The sequence below is a fragment of the Pelophylax lessonae genome (assembly GCF_965119305.1).
Source record: "Pelophylax lessonae genome assembly, chromosome: 6".
Taxonomy (NCBI): domain Eukaryota; kingdom Metazoa; phylum Chordata; class Amphibia; order Anura; family Ranidae; genus Pelophylax; species Pelophylax lessonae.
This window is the reverse complement of record NC_138773.1, coordinates 78,160,610-78,185,908: the sequence shown is the minus strand read 5'-3', so window position 1 is coordinate 78,185,908 and position 25,299 is coordinate 78,160,610. Positions and strand designations below refer to the sequence as shown.

The following is a 25,299-nucleotide window of genomic DNA, read 5'->3' as shown; positions in this document are numbered from 1 at the left end:
TAAGCCAAAAATCCAATTTTTTTCCACCCACTGTATGTGACCTAAAGAAATAAATGTCCCTTTTTTTTAAAGGCATAGTCCATCTTTTTTTTTGTGACTTGTATTATTGTGCACGCATATTTTGGGGTGTATTCTAATACATATTTACATTTCCCCACCCCCAAACCACCCCTGCTAACAGTGTTGTGTTTTCTTTTGCATTAGGAGTGGCTCTGCTTGCATAGCCATGTTAACCTTTCAAAAATCCCAGGATCACTGCTGCAAAGGGGAACATAGATCTCATAGGAACACAAATACAGTGACCTCACCAGTCACCACACCTCCCGTCCATTGACTATTTCTTCCAGCTTTATAACCAAAGGTCCATGCCTCCATATAAACCTGAGGCTGGAGGAATAATCTGCAGGAGCCTGGGGTTTGCACCTGTGATTGATTTCCATGCTCTGTAGGCGTGCATGAAAAATACTAAAAACCTATTTATTTATTTATATTTGATTTTTTTCAAAAGGTGGGACTATGCCTTTAAAGATGGTAGCTGTGTTCATATCCTCCTTGACAGCTCAGAAAACAACTGCCAGCTGGAGACGGATGTAAATATTGGCTTTGTCCTGTTGTCTCTAAATGGGTTTTTTTACAGGGTCATTGGGTTAAAAATATTGATGGTTTAGCAGCGACTTTGTAGCATTTCGGTGTTACTATGCAATCTGTTTTCTTGACATGACTAACAGCTTTTGGGATCCTCCACTGTGATTACAGTTTAATCATGGATCTTGGTCTTAAAAGAGGAAATTGTGAACTCAGGGAAAATGATCTGCAAAGTGCTGAGAGGATGGGCTGTTGTGTTTGTTTTAAAAGCTTTGGCTTTTAAGGATGTGGCAGTTGGGCACCTAGCTGACAACTACCAATTACTATCTGAGAAGTGCCCTTTCCTCCCAATGCCAGCGGGAAAATGCCTGGCAGAGCTCCGTTGCCATGGAAACTGCAGTATGGCTTGTCTAGGATTCTTTCAGGTCCCTTAGACCTGTTATCTCCCTCTAATCATTCCTTCTTGTCCTGGACTACCAAGACAATTTACAAAATAATTCTTATTTTTTATATGACTTGTATGTTCTCTGTTGTGTCTTGCTTTGTCTTTTAAAATTTGGAGCTAGTCCTATCCACAAAGTTAAATCGCCAAAGTGACCAAAGAAAAACAGCGGACATCTTCCCTAGGAATTTAAGGGAGTTGTAAAGGCAGAAGGTTTTTTTCTTAGTTCATTAAGATAAAAAGCCTTCTGTGTGCAACAGCCGCCCTAATACTTTCCTGAGCCCCATCTCTATCAAGCGATGTCCATGAATGCCTCAGCCATCCGGCAATCTCTCTCTCCTGATTGGCTGAGGCACAGCAGCGGCGCCATTGGCTCCCACTGCTATAATTCAAACTCAGCCAATCAGGAGAGAGAGGGGTGGGGCCAAATGGCAGCTCCGTGTCTGAAAGGATACACAGAGCTGCAGCTCGGCTTGGGTGCCACCATGGCAAACTGCTTGCTGTGGGGGCACTCAACAGGAGGGAGGGGCCAGGAGCTGCAGCCAGGGACCCAAGAAGAGAAGGATCCGGGCTGCCCTGTGTAAAACCATTACACAGAGCAGGTAAGTATAACATGTTATGCAAATAGAAAAAGAAAATTAGACTTTACAATCGCTTTAATGGAAGTACATAACAACCTTTGACTTTAAAAAAAGACCTTACCCCCCCCCCCCCCCCCAACCGAAAAAAAAGCAGGTACATGCTGATATATAAACACATTCCATGCCTATGTAAATTAAACATTTGTTGTGGTCTTACAATGTAAATGATTCAGCCTCAAGTTCTTAGGCACTGGTGACGTGGGAAGGCTATATCACCAGTGCCTTTCAGGGAGATCTCGTGGGAGATCTTGCTAGATGCAAGGGTGGAAAGGTTGGTATTGATCTGTTTTTCCTAGAAATCTTCTAGAGAAAGAATACATTTCAGTTGTAGGTAACATCTTAAAGCCATGTATATTTTGTGCTGCAGTATAATGCAGAGTAAGGGTATCTGTGGAGAGAGTTGCCCAGTGGCATATTGAAGAGATGAGACAGTGGTGGGATGTTGAACTTCCTAGCATTCATTGTGAACAAACAGCTGGACTCCAGGCAGATATGAGATGCAGCAGCTCAGTATTCATTAATGCAAATAGATTGTGGGCAATCTGATTCCTTTTACCAGTATATGCAAATAAAACTGAAATAATTAATCTTGGTTCCGTAAGCCACCTGTAACAAAAAGATGTTTTGTTTTCCTACAGACAATTGTATCCAGGAATGCCCTTCAGTATAGAGGCACCTCCCAGCACGATGCCCAAGAGTTTCTGCTCTGGCTCCTGGATAGAGTACATGAAGACCTGAATGCTTCCGGCAAGTTAATGCCTCGGGTGGGTAATTCTTCCATTGCATAATACCCATTTCTAAAGACCTCTTTTCTTTATGTGAAAAATAGAACACGCATGTTGCGTTAAGGCAGTCTGGCCATTAGATTGGCTGCCTAATGCACAGAACATACCAAAAAAACTGAATTTTTGTAAAATCTTACCGTAAAATTCCTTTCTGAGTCCTCCGACAGTCGCCGCCCCCTCCAAGTCCTCACCAATGGGTATTGACCTTTGCTCCGTAGGAGTAGCTAGGCAACAAGAATTGTTAATACAAAAGCTTATAGCATAGACACACCCCTAGGGGCTGTCCCCTCAGTCAATACCTCCCTGCACCAGTATTCCCAACTCAGTTTGGTAGCATAGCAGTAAGAGTACACAAAAACCCCAAAAGAGGGGCGGCGGGGCGGCGACTGTCGGAGGACTCAGAGAAAGGAATTTTACGGTAAGATTTTACAAAAATTCCGTTTTCTCTTACGTCCTCCGACAGTCGCCGCCCCCTCCAAGTCCTCACCAATGGGACGTCCCAAAGCAGTGTAGACATGAGGGGTGGGAGACGCAACCGTAGAAAAAGGCAACGCAGTACCCACATCAGAGAAAAGGAACCTTACCACAGAAAAGGAACCTTACCACAGTAAGAGAACCAACTGGGCAACAGGAAAAAACGCTCAACAGGAGCAACAACCCAGGAAAACAAGTAACCCAGGGGTAAAACACCCCAATAACCAAGGGCCCACAAAAAAGGGTCCCTAAGAAACTGCCGCACTGAGAACTTTACGGCCAAAGGAGGCATCAGCCGATGCCTGAACATCCACCTTATAGAATTTTGAGAAGGTGTGAACGGATGACCAAGTCGCCGCCTTACACACCTGGGCCACAGAAACCTGATGACGGTAAGCCCAAGACGTACTCAAAGACCTGGTAGAGTGCACCTTCACAGGGACGGGAGGAACCTTCCCCTTCAAGGCATAGGCTTGCTCAATGATCTGTCTGATCCACTTGGCGATGGTCGCAGCCGACGCCGCCAGGCCCTTCGGAGGTCCCTCAGGAAGGACAAAGAGGGAATCCGACTTGCGAAAAGATTTAGTGGACGACAGGTAAACCCTGATCGCCCGGACAACATCCAAGGAATGTAAGGCAACCTCCTTCGGATGCTTAGGCTTCGCGCAGAGCGAAGGCAAGACAATGTCTTCATTTAGGTGAAATTCCGAGATCCTTTTCGGAAGAAAAGATGGGTTAGGCCGCAGGACCACCTTATCCTTGTGGACCACCAGGTAGGGAGAATTGCAGGACAAAGCCGCCAGCTCCGACACCCTGCGAGCCGAAGTGATCGCCACCAAAAAGGCAACCTTCTTGGATAACAGACAACGAGATCTCCCTGATCTTTTCAAAGGGAGCCTGTTGCAAACACGGACAGAACCAAGTTCAAGTCCCATGGAGGTAAAGGGTCCCTCCTAGGAGGGGCCAAATGACGCACCCCCTGAACAAAGGTGCTAACCAATGAATTAGACGCCACAGGACGTTGAAAGAGAACGGCCAGCGCAGAAATCTGACCCTTAATCGTGGCCAACGCCAAACGGTGGTCCACGCCCGTTTGAAGGAAAGCCAACACTCTCGACACCGAGTATGAGCGAGGGGAATACCCCCTGGACTCACACCAGGCAAAATACGCTTTCCAAGTATGGTAGTAATTTTTTCCCGAAGAGGCTTTCCTAGCCTTGATCAAAGTGGGAATGACCTCAGGGGAGAGACCCCTATCCTTCAGGACCTGGCTTTCAACAGCCAGGCCGTTAAAGCCAGCGACTGTAAAGCAGGATGGAATATCGGTCCTTGAGACAGGAGATCTTCTCGAAGTGGCAGACGCCACGGAGCGTCAACCGCCAGATTTACGAGGTCTGCGTACCAAGACCGGCGAGGCCAGTCCGGCGCCACCAGAATCACTGTGTGCGGTTCCGAGGCTAACCTGCGAAGAAGCCTGGACAGTAGTTGTATCGGTGGAAAAGCATACATCGGACGATACTGATGCCAGGGCGCCACTAACGCGTCTGAGGCGTCTGCCTGAGGATCGCGCGTCCGTGCCACGAACCTTTCCACCTTGTTGTTCAGACGAGACGCGAACAGGTCCACATCCGGGAAACCCCACTTCACGCACAACATCTGGAAGACATCCGGGTGAAGGGACCATTCTCCCTGGTCCAGGGTCTGGCGACTCAGATAATCCGCCTGCCAGGAATGTGAACTGCCGTTATCGCCGGGACGTGCGTCTCGGCCCAAGACAGAATGTCGGCTACCTCCCGAGCCGCTCGGGCACTCCCGGTGCCCCCTTGATGGTTGATGTAGGCCACCGCGGTGGCATTGTCCGTCTGAACCCGAACTGGACGGCCCCGAAGCCGGTCCGTCCATCTCAGAAGGCAAAGCTTTATCGCTCTCAATTCCAGAATGTTGATCGGAAGGGAGGACTCCCCCTCCGACCAAGTTCCCTGGGCAGACAGAACGCCCAGGACACCACCCCAGCCCGACAGGCTGGCATCCGTGGTGAGTACCGTCCATGATAATGGACGAAAAGACTTGCCCCCCGACACCGCCGGGGACTGGAGCCACCACAGAAGATCCTCTCTGGTGACGTGGCTCAACGAGATCCGCAGATCCAGGGATTGCGGCTGCCCGTCCCACTCGGCCAGAATCTCCGATTGGAGACCCCGCGTGTGAAACTGGGCAAAAGGGATCGCCTCGAACGACGAGACCATTAAACCTAGACATCTCATGCATGTCCGGAGAGACGAGTGTCGGTTGTCCCGGAGGGACCTGACCTCGCCCTGAGGAGTCCGAAGCTTGTCCTCCGGCAGGAAGACCTTCGCTTGGACAGAGTCCAGAATCATCCCCAGATAGGGAAGACGAACCGAAGGACACAGAGTCGACTTCGGAATGTTGATAGTCCAACCGAACTCCTGCAGTGTCCGCATCGTGGTGGACAGGTCGGTCACCAGGCTCTGACTGGCGTTTGACCGTATCAGGATATCATCCAGATACCCAAAGACAGCAATGCCCTGTGCTCGCAACAGGGCCAGAACCGGCGCCAGCACTTTGGCAAAAACCCGCGGAGCCGAAGCGAGACCGAAAGGTAACGCCACGAATTGGTAGTGATCCTAAGCAATGGCGAATCTAAGGTACCTCTGGTGACCCTCGAAAATGGGGATGTGTAGGTACGCATCCTTCAGATCGATGGAGGCCATGAATTCTCCCGGACTCAGGGCAGCCACCACTGAGCGCAGGGATTCCATGCGAACCCGTACAAAGCGGTTCAGAGCCTTCAAGTCCAGAATCGGACGCACTTTGCCCTCCTTTCTGGGCACAGTGAACAAATTGGAGTAAAACCCCTGAAATCTGTCCCGATGAGGCACCGGGACCACCACCCCCTGGGCCCGCAGGTCCCGCACCGCTAGGTGCAAATCCTGCAAACGCTCCGGAGACAGCTGAAGATTCGAGGGAAAAAATCTGCCCGCCGGCCGAGAGAGAAATTCGATCTTGTAACCAGATCGAACGATTTCCTGAACCCATCTGTCCCGAACGCGGGCCAGCCAAGGTTGTAGGAAACCGTGCAGACGTCCCCCCCACCCCAGAAACGGGTGAGGGCGCCCCTTCAGGCGGAAGTGGTATGGGAAGTTGACCCAGACTGGCCTGACTTCTGCTTCCCTGCCCAAGGCTTCTTTTGGGAGCCTTGGCCCTTGAAGGGCTTGCCCTTGGACTGCGACCGAAAGGCACGAAAGGACCCCTGAGAGGGCCTAGACGAGGAATTCCGTTTACCACGGAAAGACTTATGCTTGAAAGACTGGGGCAGAAGAGTACTCTTGCCCCCCGTAACTCCTTTAATCAGGGTATCCAAAGCCTCGCCAAAAAGGCGAGACCCCGCGTAAGGAAAATCCGCCAGCGTCTTGCGAGAAGATTGGTCGACCGACCAATTCTTCAGCCAAATCAGACGACGATTCAGAATCGCCACGCTGGACAGACGCGCAGCCAAGGGAGCTAAATTCAAGTCCGTATCGCACAAGTACATGACACCCTGATGGATCTGGTCCACCATAGCCAACGTGGTAGGTGAAGCGGAATCAGCCGCCAAGGTGCGCCTGAGCATCTTGGTCCAATCAGCAACAGCCTGTGCTGCCATAATGGAAGCAAAAATAGGCTTCAGCATAGAACCAGCCACCATATAGGCATGACGGGCAAGAGACTCTATTCTCCTGTCCGTAGCGTCCCGGAAAACCGGGGTATCCTCAGAAGGCACCGCAGTAGCTTTGTTCAAAATGGCTACCGCGTGATCCACCGGAGGCGCCACACACCAACGCTCGTCGGTGGCAGGCGCAAATGGATAAAGCAGTTTAAACTTGTTGGGCACAGTAAAGGGCTTCTTTAAATTGCGCCACTGTTCATTAACCGTATGGTGAAATTCAGCAGGGCAGGGAAAAACCTGCGCTGATTTGCGAGCCCTCTGCGTTCCAAAGAAGACACCCTAGCAGGAGGAGTAGGCTCATCCTCCAGGTGCAAGGTGTCCTTTATGGAAGCAATCAGCTCATTCATGAGTGCAAGCTCTTCAGGCGAGCCAGGGGGAGAAACATCAACCCCCTCCACCTCAGGCTCCCCCTCAGACCCCACAAGGTCCAAAGAAGAGCGGGACCCTGACAAGGGTATGCCAGCCACAGCAGCCACATCGCTCTCTGAATCAGAGGAAATGGATAACCTGGCCCTTTTTGCGGATCGTTCAGCCAGCAGCATCCGCACCTGAGACACTAAGGAAGCCACTACAGTGGTCAGATCGGCCCCCTCGGGGGGTGCAGCAGCCCCCTGGTCCCCCACCAGGGCGGGGGGAAACTTGCTATCCTGAGAATCCATGCCCCAGTACAGAAAAGTATAAAGGTACTGGCCCTTTAATACCACGGCGAGCGCAGCCCACCGCACACTGCTGTATGCACTGACCCCGCAGGGATAGACAATACTGAGCAAAGAATGACAGGACAAGAAGGTAAAAACCTGGAGAGAGCACACCAGACTGCTGCCACCGATCGCTGTTCCCAGAGAAAGAGGAAGTGATGCAATGCTGGCTGACTGATATAGCCTATTGAAGGCTCCAGCAAAATGGCCGCTCGGCCGGGGGAGAAGGCTACAATAAAATGGCACCGCCATGTGCATGGATGAGTACCGCCCGCCAAAATGGCGGCGAATGGCGCCAAAACACGGCGCTGCATAGGGACAGGGCTGGTCACAGTATTCAGGCAAATAAAATGGCGGATCGCCGCAGCGACCGCCGCACACACACATGTCTGCACACAAACTGCACCCAGAGCATAATAAACAGCAGTGCAGGATGACCCCCCCTCGCAGCCCACATACAGTGCAGCCACACAGGGATCTGACAGGGAGCCCGCAGTTACACAGACATGGAGGGTAATACACAGCCACAGACTGACACCCATACAGAAGGTCCCCACACAGAAGGTGCTTACCGTACCAGATGGCATGGGGAGCCATCTCCAGCGACAAACCGCTATCAGGGCAGACAGGGAGTGCCGCAGCCAGGACGCATGTGGACCGCAGTCATGGCGTCCAGTGAGGTAGTCACCTCACAGGCAGCATCCCTGCAGCGAACAGGGATGGGTCGTTCAATGTGCCAGGGTAAAACCTAAGCTGAACGCTCGATGGCAGGCTGGGGATCCATCTGGCTCTCAGCCCTGGGATCCAGGGCGGCCAGTCCGAGACCCAGCTCCGCATGATGATTCTTCATCAGAAGATCCCTAAGCTAAGGCTGACAAAATAACAGCTAGCAAGGAAAAGAGAAAAAAATACTTGAAATAAAATCAAATAAAGGGTAGAAGGCTGAGACTGAGCCCCAGCACAGGAAAGCCAGCTACTCCTAAGCTAGGCAAGATCAAACTGAGTTGAGAATGCTGGTGCAGGGAGGTATTGACTGAGGGGACAGCCCCTAGGGGTGTGTCTATGCTAAAAGCTTTTGTATTAACAATTCTTGTTGCCTAGCTACTAATACGGAGCAAAGGTCAATACCCATTGTTGAGGACTTGGAGGGGGCGGCGACTGTCGGAGGACGTAAGAGAAAGTATATGTATCATCTCGTTGATAGTGAATGGGTTCTTAATTGGTCCTTTTGGCTTTACCATTCCAGGACTTTTGGAAAAGTGAACAAAAAAAAAAAGCTTTTCTCTTTCATTCATTGACAGACTCAGCTCCTGAGCTTCTTAACCATTGGGTTATACTGCCCCCCACAGGAGTAGGACACTAGGCAGAAAAAAATGTCTGGCTACGCCTATGGGCAGTCCCAGGGGTATACTCCCTCTCTCTGCTATAGGTACTCAGTTTTTTTCTGCTTAGTCAAGAGCAAGGTCCTAGTTCCTTGCTGGGATTTCTGGTCCTGGCAAATTTTTTTCTTTTTAGATAAGATTTTTTTTTTTTCCTGTGAGATCTACACTCAGCTGCTGGACTGGGCGAGGGGCTGGGTAATCTAGATCTCTAGATTCAATGGTCAACCCAGTCTGGCCAGCGCGCAGACCTCCGCTCCTTGCTAGGTCGGCCGCATCATAGCCCCACCGGACTGGGGCTGGCCTGCGAGTTGAACGCCTCGCGAGGTCACATACAACTGGGTCTCGGCCCGAGTCGCAGCATTCATTCTTGCCGACAGCCCCCCCCCCCCCCATTTCGATGGGGAGGGGTTCTATTTGGAGCCGTGCCCGCCTGGTTCCTGGTATGGTGAGTAGTTGTTCCTCCACTCTCCCCCTGGAGGTTTTTTTTTTTTTTTTATGGGATGGACATGGGCCCCTCCCTGGGACGGTCGAACCCCCTCTTTCCCCTCAGACACCCCCCCCCTCATTCATCCTACCCCCCTACACTTATGCTGGGGCTGTGTGGGTGGTCTGGTCCACCTCCTGGGTTGGGGCGGGGGGTGCGCCGCCGGCGACCGGACGATCACCTGTGGGGGGGGGGGGGGGATGCTGCAATGCACGCCGGCCCTGTTTGTGTAGTCTGGTGGCCATTTTGCAGAGTTTTGCCATAGAAAACAGCGGCGGCCATGTCTGTGGAGCCTTCTGGGCAGTGTTTTCGGGGGTTGGAGCCACTCCTCATCCCCTGGTGCTGACTCCTGGATCCTTTCATTTCCTGATCGCCGCATATGCAGTGCAGATTCTCCTGGTGGCTACAGTGCCTGGTTTTTGCGGGCTGGTGAGTCTGGTAGGGTTCTCTCCCCCTCTGCTGTAGATCGATTGGTGCTCTGTGACTGGCAACCCAGTGGTGCTGCCAGAGTGGTGGGGTTGACCCTTAGCAGTGTTTTTACACTTTTTTTTGTGGGGTCTTTGGAGCCCATCTCCCCACCTAATCCCCTCTCTGAGGCTGCGGGCCCTCCGGGTCCCCACCATCCTTCGATGCACTGACAGCGTTTCTTGAGCCCTTTGTGTCCCAGGCGGAGGTGACTTTTGGGCGATGGGCTGGCAAAAAGTGTCCCCCCCCCTTTTTTCCTGCTGCCTCCTGTCTCATCAGATCCTGAATCTGATTTAGCTGCAGATGTGGGTCATCCTGGTGGGTCTGCGACCATGCCCCCAGAATCCTCAGATAGTGAGGAGGATTCCTCCACTTCTGCAACTGCACATGAAAAGGTGCTGGTGGGCACACAGATTGTATCTGTGCGTGCGACCTTAAAAATGGAGGATGCAGCTGCGACGAAGGCGCAGGTTCCCTTTGGCACTCACAAGCCATCCAGAGTGACAAAGGTGTTCCCTTTCTCCTCCTATTTTGACCGAATTTTCACTAAAGTGTGGGGACAACCAAAGCATCTGCTTGGGGTCCCTAAGCGATTTGCTAGACGATACCCCTATCAGGAGTCCCTTGTTAAGAAGTCGACTGTTCCACACCGGTGGTGGACCCTCCGGTTTCCAGATTAAACAAGGCAACCATGATTCCGGTTCAGGAGTCCCAGGCCTTTAAGGACCTGGCTGACAGGAAGGTAGAGGCTGTGGCCCGCAATATGCACACCCTGGCTTGTTCGGCACTGAGGCTGATTTTCACCATTGCCCTGGTGGCGCAGACTCTGACCCAATGGGCTAAGCTTTTGCGCCGTGACCTGGAGGGGGGAGCAGCTCCCCCCTGCCTCTGCTGAACTGGCGGACCAGCTGGTCCAGAGGCTGCAGTTTATCTGTGATGCCTCTTTGGATGCGGGTCCCCCTAGTGGCTCGGCTGTTTCAACAGTGGTCCTTCGGCTTTTCTTTTGGCTCAAATGCTTGTCCGCAGGCTACTAAGGACAAGGACACTCGTCGTAGACGTAGGCCCCCCTTCTTGGCTCATAAGTTTTTTCGTCCCTCAGGTCGACTGACAAGGGATCGAAGCCCTTCAGGACCTCTTCTGGAGGATCTAAACAAACTTGGTCTGGCAAGCCAAGAGCGGGCTTCTCCAGACCCGTGGACAAGGACCCTTCAGCATGAAGGAGCACCCTCACCCGTATCTGGGGTGGGGGAACGTCTTCGCTGGTTCCCGAACCCCGTGGACTTTCCTGATGCAAGACAAATGGGTCCACGAGGTCATGCAGTCCGGCTACAAGATTGAGTTTCGTTCTTACTCACAACGTGTGACTGTCCCCGGTCCGCTTACAGGTTCTCTTTTGGGGCAGTGGAAGACCTTTTACTTCAAAGGGTAATTGTTTGGGTTCCGACTTCTAAAAGTTTTCAGGGGTTTTACTCAAACCTGTTTACAGTCCCCAGGATGGAAGCCAAGGTGCATCCAGTTCTGGACCTCAAGGCGCTGAACTGCTTTGTGTGGGTGCAAAAGTTCAGAATGGAGTCCATTCGCACGTTGGTATCATCCCTGCATCAGGGGGATTTTCTTGCCTACCATCGACATATAAGGACGCTTACCTTCACATTCCAATATGTGTCGGTCACCAGTGCTTCCTCCGCTTTGCCGTAGGAGAGGAGCATTATCAGTTTGTGGCGTTACCCTTTGGTCTTGCCTCCGTTTCTCGGGTTTTCACGAAAATTTTGGCCCCAGTGCTAGCATTGTTATGTCAGTGGGGGATCGTGGTCCTGGGCTACTTGGGTGATCTTCTGCTAGTAGAGTCTCCTACTGCACAGGTGGAAAACCTGGAGATGACCATACTGACCCTGAAGGAGTTTGGCTGGATTCTGAATTTAGAAGTCTGCCCTGGTTCCTTCCACGAAGCTAGACTATCTGGGTCTGACTATGGACTCGGCCCAAGCTGAAATTCGCCTCCTGCTGTCCAGCAGATGGTCGTCCCTCCGGACCTGCATGCGGGTGCTGGGCCTGATGGAGTTGACCTTCGAGGCGGTCCCATTTGCACAGTTCCATACGAGGTCCCTGCAAAGGGAGATTCTGATCAAATGGGACAAGAATCCGCAGTCTCTTGACAACCAAATCTAGCTGAGTCGGGGTACAAAAGGGTCCCTGATCTGGTGGCATCATTCTCCAGGGCACTCCGGCAGGACAAATCCTTCCTCCCCTTGTATTGGATGGTGGTCACCACGGATGCCAGCCTATCTGTGTGGGGAGACGTTCTCGGCAGAAATTCTGCTCAGGGGGTCTGGACCCTGGAAGTCTGGAAGAGTCCAGACTACTGAGCAATGTCCCGCAGCTTCATCCAGAGGTGTTTCATCAGTTGTGTCTCTGGTGGGTCACCCCAGAGGTGGATCTGTTGGCGTTTGGGCTCAACAGAAAGGTGCAGAGGTTTGTGGCATGGTCACAGGATCCTCTGGCGGACGCCACAGACGCGCTGGTGGCCCCCGTGGGGCTAGTATCATCTGATTTTACACCTTTTCCTCCTCTCAAGCTTCTGCCAAGACTTCTACGCAGGTTCAAGGCAGAAGGGAGTCCTGTTGTCTTAGTGGCCCAGGACTGGCCTTGCTGGGCCTGGTGCGACTGGTCGCCAATGTTTATTGGAAGCTTCCTCTCAGGGAGGATCTGCTGTCCCAAGGGCCAATCTTCCATCCTGCTTTTCAGTCGCCGGCTTTGGCGGCTTGGCTGTTGAAAGCCAGGTGCTGAAGGATATGGGTTTATCTGAATCAGTAATTCCAACGCTGTTAAAAGCTAGGAAATTCACTTCTAGGAAGATCTACCACCATACGTGGAAGACGTACATCGCATGGTGTTAGTCTCTTGGGGTTCATCCTCGCTCCTTCTCGGTGGCTCGGATCTTGACCTTTCTTCAACGGGGGGTTGAACAGAAATTTTGCCTTGAGTACCATCAAGAACCAGGTGTCGGCTTTGGCGGTCTTCTTCCAATGACCCTTGGCCACACACTCCCTGGTGTGTACCTTTCTTCAGGGTGTTCAACATTTCTTTCCTCCAGTGTGGTCTCCGTTGCTGCCTTGGGACCTCGATTTGGTGCTTTCGGTCCTCTAGAAGCCTTCCTTTGAGAATCTTCGAAGATTCCCTTGCTTACGCAAGGTGGCTTTTGTGGTGGCGATCACCTCGGCGGGCACGGTGTCAGAATTGGCAGCGTTATCCTGTCCTCTTTACTTGGTGATTCACAGGGATAAGGTGGTTCTTTGCCCCTGTCAGTCAATCCTCCCAAAGGTTGTCTCTGATTTTCCATTTGAATGAAGACATTGTGTTGCCTTTTCTGTGTCCCAGGCCAAAACCTCTGAAGGAAATTGCTTTACATCCCTTGGGATGTGGTTCGGGCAATTGGGGTGTACCTGGCAGTTACGGAGTCTTAGGAAGTCACTCACTATTTGTGCTTACAGATGGGCCTCGGAAAGGTTTGTCCGCTTCCTCTGCGACCATTTCCAGATGGATTAGACAGACCGTGATTCAGGCCTATTCCCTCAGGGGTCAGGTTTCTCCTTTCCCTGTCAAGGCGCACTCTACTCGGGCGCTCCGTTCCTCCTGGGCCTTCCATCATCAGGCATCAGTGATGCACACTTTCACAAAGTTCTATAAAGTGGATGTGTTGACATCTGCTGATTGGCCACAAGGCTTTGCAGGCTGCTGTTTAGAGGATCTGGCCCTCTTTGAGTGTATTGTTTGTTTGTTTTTTGTTTTTTTCAGGTGGGCTTCAGTTGTTTTGGTTGAGCTCCTGTTGTCTGGTTGGCTACTGTTTAGTCTGTTTAGGAATTTTTTGCTGTTCCCACCCCTCATGTTTAACACAGCATTTTGTACGTCCCAATGGTTAAGAAGATCAGGAGCTGTGTCTATCAATGGACGAAAGAGAAAATGGGATTTTTGACTTACCGTAAAATCCATTTCTCTGATGTTCATTGAGAGACAAAGCACCCACCCCTCTGTAGAGTTGAAATTCTTCTGACACTGCTTTTAACAAAACTGAGTATCTATAGCAGAGAGAGGGAATATACCCCCTGGGACTGCCTATAGGCGTAGCCAGACTTTTTCTGCCTAGTGTCCTACTCCCGTAGGGGGCAGTATAACCCAATGGTTAAGAAGGTCAGGAGCTGTGTCCATCAATGAACATCAGAGAAATGGTTTTTACGGTAAGTCGAAAATCCCAATTTCTCTTACGTCCTCCGACAGTCGCCGCCTCTTCATATTCGTCACATATGGGGTATTAGACTTTGCTCCGAAGGAGTAGCTAGGCAACAGAATATGTTAACAATAAAGCTTTAACATATCCCACCCTCAAGGGGTGGTCCCCTCAGTCAATACCCTCCTACTTCCTGCAACCATATCTCAGTTTTAATGTCTAGCTTGTCAGGAGTGGCTGGCTCTCTCTGTGCTGGGACTTTTTGTCCCAGACTCTTTCTTCTTTTTGATATTTTGTTTGAGTTTTCTCTCTACCTTTACTTAGCTGTTATTTTTGTCAGCATTAGTTAGTTCTTCGGACGAAGAGGATCATGCGGGCTGGGTCTCGGGCTGATCCCCCTGGTCGCAGGTCGTGGGTCAGTGGCTTCCCAGTCTGCCATCGAGCGTTCAGCCAGGTAACGCTCCTGGCACAGTGAACGACCCATCCCTGTTCGGTGCAGGGATGATTGGTGAGGTGGCTACCTCACCGGACGCTGTGCGGTTTCTGAACCGCCATTGTGTGCGTCTTGAATTGCGACTCTCCCTGCCTCATGTGCAGCGGCTTGTTCGCCTGTGCGGGTTCCCCACGCCATGTGAGGTAAGTGTATCTATGTGGGGACCTGTCTGTCTGGGGGGGGTCTCAGTCTGGGACTGTGTAACCTGCCTTTAATCACACTGCTTGTCTCCCTATCTCTCGGCTGCATGCTGTGGGCTGCAAGGGGGGGGGGGGGAGCTGTATGACACTGAGTATGTCAGGCTGGGCAGTGTGAGGAGCTGTGTGTGCTGTGGGGCATGTTTTTAATGGCATGTTGGGGCATATACAGCGATCGCTGCGGCGATCTAACATGTATCCATATAATGGGATAATATTGTGTGTGATTTTATGCACTGTGGAGCGGCGATTTCGGCGCCAAACGACGCCATTTTACCGGCGCCCGCTCCGGCCGCATGGTTTACATGCACGGCGGCCATTTTCTTGTAGCCTCCATAGGCTTACATAGAGCGCCCTGGCAGCATCACTTCCTCTCTCCTGGAAGCACCGATCGAGGCAGCAGCAGCAGCGGAGTCTCCTCAGGTTTTATCCTTCTATTCCTGTGTTCCATTGCCTGTATTCAGTCTGTATATTCCCTGTGGGGGTCTCATTGTGCCTGAGTGTGGTGCGGTGGGCTGCGCTTGCCGCGCTTGCTGTAAGGGGGCAGTTAACCCTTGGTTGTCTGGCATACAGGGGCAATGGATTCTCAGGAGGGCAAGTTTCCCACAGTATTGGTGGAAAGCCAGGGGACCGCTGTTTCCCCCCCAGGGGGGGATTTAGCCACTATTGTGGCTGGCCTTGCTGCACAGGTGCAAATGCTGGTGGCTGCTCAATCTACTAAACGGCCCAGAGTTGCTCTGTCCTCTGATTCTGAGGGTGAGGGTGATGGGGCTGTTCTGGCGGGGACCCCCCTATCGGGGTCCCGCTCCTCTCTTGATCTAGTGGGGTCTGAGGTAGAGGCTGAAGTTGAGGGGGTTGATAATTCTCCCCCTGGCTCGCCTGAAGAGCTTGCAATCATGGATGAGTTGATTACTTCCATTAAGCAGACGCTACGTTTGCAGGACGAGGTGTGTCCCCCAGCTGCCTTGGCGGCTTATGGGACGCAGAGAAAACGCAGGACGCCGCAGGTTTTTCCCTGCAATGCTGATTTTCAGCGCGCTGTTAAGGACCAATGGCGCGATTTGCGCAAGCCTTTTGCGGTACCAAGTAAATTTAAGCTGCGTTATCCTTTCTCGCCTGCCACTGATGAACGGTGGTGTGTGCCTCCGCCAGTGGATCATGCTATTGCGGTTTTGAACAAAGCCACTGCGATCCCTGCAGAGGGATCCCCTGTTTTCCGTGATGCCACGGATAGGAGACTGGAGTCTCTTGCCCGTCATACTTATTCTGTTACGGGTTCTATGCTTAAGGCTCTGTTTGCTTCTCTCATGGCGGCCCAGGCGATCGCAAGTTGGACGCAGATGCTTAGGCGCGTCCTAGTGGCCGATTCGGCCTCGGCGACGACCCTGGATATGGTGGATCAGATCCACCAGGGTGTCATGTATCTGTGTGATGCGGACCTGGACCTGATTCCGTTGGCCGCGCGTGTGCACAGCGTGGCGGTGTTGTCTCGCCGCCTGGTTTGGTTGAAATGTTGGTCGGTGGACCAATCTTCACGTAAAACCTTAGCCAATCTGCCTTATGATGGGTCTCGCCTTTTTGGGGAGTCCCTGGATGTGTTGATTAAGGGGATTACCGGGGGTAAGAGCACTCTCTTGCCCCATTTCCCCAAGGCTAAGGGGGCTTCTGGGAAGAAGCATGCTCATTTTCGGCCCCCTCAGGGGTCCTTTCGTGCCTTTCGGCCGCACTACAAGGGCAAACCGTTCAAGGGCCAAGGCTCTCAGAAGAAGCCCTGGTCTGGGAAACAGAAGTCCGGTCAATCCGGACCTGCGGCCCATAACAGTTCGGCCTGAAGGGGCGCCCTCACCCAGTTTTGGGGTGGGGGGACGCTTGCTCGGTTTTCTTCAGCCCTGGTTGGCCCGTGTGAGGGACAGATGGGTTCTGGAAATCGTTCGATCTGGTTACAAGATCGAGTTTCTCTCTCGGCCGGAGAGCAGATTTTTTCCCTCAAATCTTCAACTGTCTCCAGAGCGCCTGCGGGATCTGCACCTGGCGGTGCGGGACCTGAGGGCTCAGGGAGTGGTGGTTCCGGTGCCTCATCGGGACAGATTTCGGGGGTTTTATTCCTATCTGTTCACCGTGCCCAGGAAGGAGGGCAAGGTTCGTCCGATTCTGGACTTGAAAGCTCTGAACCGCTCTGTGCGAGTTCGCAAGTTCCGCATGGAATCCCTGCGCTCGGTGGTGGCTGCCCTGGTTCCAGGGGAATTCATGGCCTCCGTCGATTTGAAGGATGCGTACCTTCACATCCCCATATTCGAGGGTCATCAGAAGTACCTTCGATTTGCCATTGCGGAGGATCACTACCAGTTTGTGGCGTTGCCCTTTGGGCTCGCCTCGGCTCCGCGGGTCTTCACCAAGGTGCTTGCACCGGTTCTGGCGTTATTGAGAGCCCAGGGCATTTCTGTCCTGGGGTATCTGGACGACATTCTGGTTCGGTCTGCGACCAGACAGGGTCTGGAGAAGGACCTGTCTGTCCCAATGCAAACTCTGCAGGAGTTTGGTTGGACGATAAATGTTCCAAAGTCGACACTGAGTCCGTCGGTTCGTCTCCCCTATCTGGGAATGATACTGGACTCGGTGCAGGCGAAGGTCTTCCTGCCGGAAGACAAACTCAGGACTCTTCAGGAGGAAGTCAGGTCCCTCAGGGACGTTCCACACTCGTCTCTGCGGACGGGTATGAGATGTCTGGGATTGATGGTCTCGGCCTTCGAGGCGATTCCTTTCGCGCAGTTTCACACGCGGGGTCTCCAAGCGGAGATCCTGTCCAGGTGGGACGGGCGACCTCAATCTCTGGATCTTCAGATCTCGTTGAGTCATCGCACCAGGGAAAACCTTCTGTGGTGGCTCCAGTCCCCGTTGGTGTCCGGGGGCAAGTCGTTTCGTCCGATCTCGTGGACGATGATCACCACGGATGCCAGCCTGTCGGGCTGGGGTGGTGTTCTGGGCGTTCTGTCCGCCCAGGGCACCTGGTCGGAGGGGGAGTCTTCCCTTCCGATCAACATTCTGGAATTGCGTGCGATAAGGCTCTGTCTTCATCGCTGGACGGACCGGCTGCAGGGCTGCCCGGTTCGGGTGCAGACGGACAATGCCACGGCGGTGGCCTACATCAACCACCAAGGGGGCACCAGGAGTGCCCGAGCGGCTCGAGAAGTGGCCGACATTCTGTCTTGGGCCGAGACTCATGTCCCGGCGATAACGGCGGTTCACATTCCGGGAGTGGAGAACTGGCAGGCGGACTATCTGAGTCGCCAGACCCTGGATCAGGGGGAATGGTCTCTCCACCCGGCTGTCTTCCAGATGTTGTGCGCGAAGTGGGGTCTTCCAGATGTGGACCTGTTCGCGTCTCGCCTCAACTACAAGGTGAAGAGGTTCGTGGCAAGGACGCGCGACCCTCGGGCAGACGCGTCGGACGCGTTAGTGGCCCCGTGGCATCAGTACAGGCTGATGTACGCGTTTCCACCGATTCAGTTGCTGTCCAGGTTCCTTCGCAGGTTGCACTCGGAACGCAGCACGGTGATTCTTGTGGCACCGGACTGGCCTCGCCGGTCCTGGTACGCAGACCTCGTGAATCTGGCGGTCGACGCTCCTTGGCGTCTGCCTCTTCGAGACGATCTACTGTCTCAAGGACCGATTTACCATCCTGCTTTACAGTCGCTGGCTTTGACGGCCTGGCTGTTGAGACCGAGGTCCTGAAGGAGAAGGGTCTCTCTCCAGAGGTCGTTCATACTTTGATCAACGCGAGGAAGTCTTCCTCGGGGAAGGTTTATTACCGTACTTGGAAGGCCTATTTTGCCTGGTGTGAGTCCAGGGGGTTTTCACCCCGCACGTACTCGGTTTCCCGTGTGCTGTCTTTCCTTCAGACGGGTGTCGATCAGCGTTTGGCGCTGGCTACGATTAAGCGTCAGGTGTCGGCGCTGGCCGTTCTGTTTCAACGTCCCGTGGCTTCCAACTCCTTGGTTGGCACTTTTATTCAGGGTGTGCGGCATCTGGTTCCTCCTAGGAGGGATCCTTTGCCCCCTTGGGACTTGAATCTAGTTCTATCTGTGTTACAACGTGCTCCTTTTGAACAGATCAGGGAGATCTCGTTGTCTATGTTGTCCAAAAGGGTCGCCTTTTTGGTGGCGATCACTTCGGCTCGCAGAGTGTCGGAACTGGCGGCTTTGTCCTGCAAGTCTCCGTACCTGGTTGTTCATTTGGATAAGGTGGTCTTGCGACCTAATCCTTCTTTTCTACCGAAACGAGTTTCGGAATTCCATCTTAACGAGGATATTGTTTTGCCTTCGTTGTGCACGAAGCCTAAACATCCGAAGGAGGTGAGATTGCACTCTCTGGATGTTGTTCGGGCGATAAGGGTTTACCTTAAATCGACTGAGTCTTTTCGTAAGACTGACTCCTTGTTTGTTCTTCCAGAGGGTCCTCGGAAGGACATGGCGGCTTCCGCCTCTACCATTGCCAAATGGATCAGGCAGACCATTGAACAGGCCTATGCCTTGCGGGGGAAGGTTCCCCCTGTGCCTGTGAAGGCGCACTCTACTAGATCACTGAGTACGTCTTGGGCCTGCCGTCATGGGGCTTCTGTAGCCCAGGTGTGTAAGGCGGCGACTTGGTCGACCGTACACACTTTCACAAAATTCTACAAAGTAGATGTTCAGGCATCGGCGGATGCTTCCTTTGGCCGCAAGGTTCTTAGTGCGGCTGTTCCATAGGGTCCCTTGTTGGGGACTCCTGGCTGTTGGGATAGTTTTTTGTATCCCCTGGTTTTTTTTGTCTTTTCCTGGGTTGTTGCTCCTGTTGAGCACTTATTTTTGCTGTTGCCCAGCTGGTTTCCTTCCTTTGGTAAGGTTCCTTTCTTTGATGTGGAGACTGCGTTGCCTTTCGGCGCGGATGCGTTTCCCACCCCTCATGTTTGCACTGCTTTGGGACGTCCCCATATGTGACGAATATGAAGAGGCGGCGACTGTCGGAGGACGTAAGAGAAAACTGAATTTTTGTAAAATCTTACCTGTAAAATTCCTTTCTCTGAGTCCTCCGACAGTCGCCGCCCCCGCCCCTCTTTTGGGGTTTGAATGTATACTCTACTGCTATTCCACTAAAACTGAGATATGGTTGCAGGAAGTAGGAGGGTATTGACTGAGGGGACCACCCCTTGAGGGTGGGATATGTTAAAGCTTTATTGTTAACATATTCTGTTGCCTAGCTACTCCTTCGGAGCAAAGTCTAATACCCCATATGTGACGAATATGAAGAGGCGGCGACTGTCGGAGGACTCAGAGAAAGGAATTTTACAGGTAAGATTTTACAAAAATTCCGTTTTTCCCAGGAGGTTACCAGTTTCTGTAAACCTTCAGCCACCATGTCTGGCTCCAACAGTCTTACCACAATTACTTCAATCTTGCATGTCTTCATATTTAAGGTGTAACACGAAACAGTCACATTCTGCATCCTCCCAACCTCGCACTATTCTCCCCCCCCCCCATTCCATTTGCATTCAGTGTGGCTGTTTGTGGCCACACCAGCACAGCCACGTCATCCATTTAAATGAATCTGAATGGAAAGACTAAAAGTCTCATCTGCCATCGCACTGTTTTTAATGAAGCACAAATACCGTGACGTCACAGCATCTGTAGTCTATTGTGTACTTCCTGCAGCCCATAAATAGAAGGGCCGTATTTATGTAAAGACTTGGGGAAGGTATACGTTTGCAGGCGCCTGTGGATTGCATCTGTGATGCTTTGATCATGATTGCATTGCTTTGCAGGCTTTAGGTAAAAAATTATTTAAAAAATGTAGTTTTTTTATTTTGTCAATATGGGTGCATTTATTATATTTTTAAATACAGAGAACAAATAATAATGGCACTCTATAGTGGACCATGAAAAGCATTGATTGAGTATCCACCCGCAGCTGAGAGGAACACCTGGGTACTTTAATGGTCCCAATACTCGGAACAAACAACAAAAGAACCTCTATGTGGTCCGCTGGGGGATGGGAGTATGTCCAGCCCAATCGTAGTACATGTGCTCACGCTTGCTGGCTGTTATAAGTGGGCTGTTAATTGTAGTTCCACAAAATGGAAACAGTCACCATGGATGATCATGATTAAAATAAAAGATTTATTGTAAGTCAAATAGAAATTCGATTTCCAAAGAAGCTGCGAACGGCTGTAGGCAATGTATAGCAAAAAACAATTGTTTATGAACCATCACCCTGAACAATAATTCCTGTAGGACTACACATATCAGAAACCCAACCACTGAATGCAAGGCAGGAACTGCCTGGGAAGAAACCAAACTGTCTCCACAGTGTGATGAGCTGTGTCTCTGTGGTGTGTCACAGTGAGCTGGAAATGATAAAAACCAGAAAGGGGAGTGTAGCTGTACTTCCCTGGCTGTATGTCCCACTTAGCTCAAAGCACTGTCTTGGACACTGCAGCAACTGCCCTGCACACCACACTGTGATCAGCAGGCGGGGGGTGAAAGTGAGCGATCCTGCTGTAGGTGGAATTCTACAGCAGGGTTCCCGGCTGGACAGCTGAAGCCGCGCTCCCTGTGTAGGGAAAAAGCTCAAACAGGGATTATGGATCCAAAGCCTGGCCATTCATTACAAAGCTGTCACCATGAAGACGTGTTTCGAGCATGGCCCTTTATCTGGTCATGTGGTGTGAACAGCCAGTAAGAAAATATATAGACAGTTGTTAAGAAAATAAGGGTTCTCTTAAAGGTAAAAATCACTTCCTTCATCCATGTCAGAGTTAAAATTCAAATAAAAGTTACATTGGGGAGAGCTTGAAACATACATTAAAAATACATTACTCAATTAAAAAAGGGGGGTGGGGGACTCTCAGGGGAGAAGAGGAAAAAAAAAAAAAGGAACTCTAGTACCTGGTACTAACCAGGCCCGACCCTTTACCCTTGTAAATCCAAAAGGTTTCCCTTTTGCACAACAGGGAAAATCTTTTGCTAGTCGTAGCTGGCTTTTTTGTTTTTTTTTACATTCATCTGTCAGTTGGGAAGCCCGCTGACAGATGATGACTCATGGTTGTTAAGGACGTGGGCTGCCATCTTCCCGGCCTGCTATTTAATAGCTAAATCAGCTATTTCTTCACACAGAATTTGAATCGGTGGATTGTTTTTCAACCAATCCGGATTCTAATAGCCGGTTCACACTACTCTGACTTGTCAGGCGACTTGGTCGCCTGACAAGTAGCGCTCCATGCTGTGCAATGGAACCGTTCTAATCAGAGCAACTCAATTCGCTCCGACTTAGAAAAAGGTTCCTGCATTATTTTTGGGTGAAGTCGGAGCGACTTGCATTGACTTCTATTATGAGAAGTCTTTCGCAAGCCGTGATGAAGTCGTGCTGCACGGGCGACTTCAAAGTCACCCAAAGTCGGGGCGACTTTGAGTCGGAGTAGTGTGAACCGGCTCTAATGGTCCTGAAAAGTTGGAATTCGTTAGAAAATGAAACAAATTTTAACGAAAACAAAATTTAATTAAAACGAAACGAACTCCATTACGAAACGAAATTTAGTAACATAAATCTTTCCAAAACGAAAACAATTTTTCCGTTCTGCACAGGTCTACTGTCAACCTCTGTCAGGACAAGTCCCTCAATCAGGTGGTATGCATAGCACGACATGCAAAAATATGTCTTGGTGCACTGAGCATGGCACTCCAGCGCACCTTGCCAACGTAAATGCATCGCAGCACACCACAGTAACATACTGGTGTGCATTGTGGTGCTCTGCGTTACGAAAAAAAATTGTGCTTACACCTTTTTTGGTGCGTTAGGCAGCTCATTTAAATGACTGGAATGAACGTTTACATGCATGTGTTAACGCACAGGAGCAATGTAGTTTAAACTACAAATTTTCCACATTGATCAGTGGTCAACAGAGTACGATTCTCTGCTTCTGTTTTTCACGGCAGCGAAGAAGTACTTTTTTTTTTTTTTTTATTTGCCGGTGCTGACATATTTTTGATATATTTCTTTATTTTAAGTATATTTTTTAAAAATGATCTGTATAGTATTAAATTGTATTTTAAAAAAAATATACTTGCTCTGAGCAATGGTTTTGTACAGAGCAGCCACGATCCTCCTCTTCTGGGATCCCCAGCTAGTGCTGCTGGCCAAGTGCCCACCATAGCATGCCACTAGTTGTGGGGTCACTCATGTGAGTTTACTCCCAAGCCGGCTCTCTGCGACCACCATGGACACACAGAGCGTGGCTTGGGCCTGCCCCCTGCTTTCTTGTCACTTGCTGTGATTGACAGAAGCAGGAGCCATTGGCTCCCACTGCTGTCTCTGAGCCAATGAGGAGGGAGAAAGTGGAGAGCCTCTGCTCTCGTGCACAGCGTTGAATCGAGAACAGGCTCAAATAGGTATAAGAAGGTGGGGGTTGCTTGCAGAAGATTTTTTTTTCACCTTAATGCATTGAATGCATAGAATGCATTCATTGTTTAAAACCACTTTAATTACTGTTCCAATTTAAATTGATCTCTGAACAGTCTGGTGGCTGGGGATCTGCAGTGACAGGTCAAGGGATTGCCTGTTGTATGTCATAATTTGCTTATATGATGATCATACATTAAATTGACCTATGCAAAGTTGGATGTGTGGAATCCAGCAGCACTGGGCCACAAGACAGCATGAGAGACATGGATTGTATTCAGCATGGAAGGGTTTGGTTTCCTGTGATGGCTAAGGGAAATGATTTCATGTGTTGCAGCCACCAGTGGAGGAAGATCTGCCAGGAGAGGGTCCTCCATTCCCAACCAGTGGGACCTTTGTTCAGGAACTCTTTCAGGCTCAGTACAGGTAAAGTACTGCTATCATTTTCTATAAATTGATTGAAAAAAATGGAAACCGCAGTATGATGGTTGTGGCAGGTTAACATATTCAATTTTTCTTGCCAATTTAAGGATCACAAGTTTTGCTTATTGTAATATTCACAGCAACATCTCATAAGAGTTTCAGGTATGGATATTTTTACATAGTCGTATTGATCCAGCTTAGACCACTGTAACTATATATGTACCATACCTATGGGATCCCTCTAAAACAGGGGTCTCCAAACTTTGTAAACAAAAGGCCAATTTACTGTCCTTCTTCAGATTTTAGGGGGGGGGCAAGACTGTGGCCAGTGGGAAATTGTTCTGGTGTCAGTGGGAGTTTATCAGTGCCCCATCTTTGATATTGAGGAATTAATTGGCCCAATTTTTGGTGTTAGTTGTAGGAATTATGCCCCATTGTTGGTGTCAGTGGGAGAAATAGTATCTTGTATTAGTGCCCCAAGGGCTGCATAAAGGCAAGCAAAGGGCCACACTTTGGAGAGCACTGCTTTAGAAGCTGGAAATCACTGTAGTAGACACCATTACTACAGTGATCTCCACTAGCTTCCGGGCCCTGTACTAAAAGCGCTACATGTCTGAATTGCACTCATGCCCAGTGGCTGACCACCTGTGTTCATAAAGTGGCAGGGCAGTCACTCCGCATGGAACCCAGAAGCTAGTGGAAATCACTGTATTAGGGGTGTCGACTACATTGTTTTCCAGCTTTTAGAGGAATCCCACAGGTAATATTGTATGTGTATAGTTACTTCCAAGCTGGACCAATGCAACTGTAAAAATATCCATACCTGGAACATATTTTGTAATTCTTCTTTTGCAAAAGTTTTATTGGCAGTTAGTACATTACACAGAGCCATTTATCATATAAAAAAAAACATTAAATTTGAAAATAAAAAATAGTTTGTGGTCCTAGGAGACTCAACATTATACACAAAGGCACTAAAGGTGAGACGAGTGCTCATTGAAAGTTGTACAACATTAAAGTCACCCGAACCCAAATCTGTAGGATCATAAGTAACAAGTCAAAGAGAAATGACATGTTGGCCCTGGTACAAGGAACAAGGATATTCCTTTAGCCATAAGCTGTTCATCCTGATCAATAGGGATAAGATGGTAGTATATGAAAAACCTCCTCACGTCCCATCGAATGCAGATTCGCCTCAGGATATCCAACAAACCACAATGGTGCAGTATGTCTCAACAGATCAATAAGTTTATTGAAAACAATGCACAAGCAGTAAAAAAGTATGAAGCATATATACATCATTAAGAATAGGCCTTGGCTAATAGCTTGCTTACGTCACAACGTTCTGACCCAACTTGCGCGTTTCGTCATCCAATTACGTCTATCCAATGATTACCTTATACTCACCTGCTGCTGGGCAATACGATTCCATCTATCTGTCACTCATTGGTGTGTGGAGGATTCTCTTGTTTATTCTTTACATGGACTTTTTATATGGACTATTAGTGTGTCACATATATAATTTACATTGGCCCTGACCTCTTTTGTACATGTGTAAAGTTAGATCACAGAAGATGAAGTTGAAGAGGCGGTTAAAGAGGAAGTAAAGCTTCCTCTGTAACTTGTACCTATAGGTAAGAAAATGATCAAGCTTAGCTATAGGTACTGTAAATATCTCCTGAACATGCACTGTTTAGGAGATATTTACTTTGCATGAAACAAGTGACATCACTGGTGCATGCGCTCTGAAGTAACAGCCGCCCATGCTGTTCCTTCAGAGCCCTGTGCCGTGAACAGCGGCTCCCGTGAGCATGTGCTGGATTGACATCATCGTGGCTCTGGCCAATC

The 25,299-nt window shown here is 50.3% G+C and overlaps 1 protein-coding gene across 2 annotated transcripts in view; it reads left to right on the top strand.

Annotated features, from left to right (window-relative positions):
- Nucleotides 1–25,299, top strand: part of USP31 (ubiquitin specific peptidase 31) — a 191,818-nt gene that overhangs the window by 43,010 nt on the left and 123,509 nt on the right. For both annotated transcript variants that reach the window (XM_082260266.1, XM_082260265.1), the window contains exons 2-3: nucleotides 2,307–2,432; nucleotides 23,366–23,454. In XM_082260266.1, coding sequence (XP_082116392.1) covers nucleotides 2,307–2,432; nucleotides 23,366–23,454 — 215 coding nt within the window. The remainder of the gene's footprint in view (nucleotides 1–2,306; nucleotides 2,433–23,365; nucleotides 23,455–25,299) is intronic.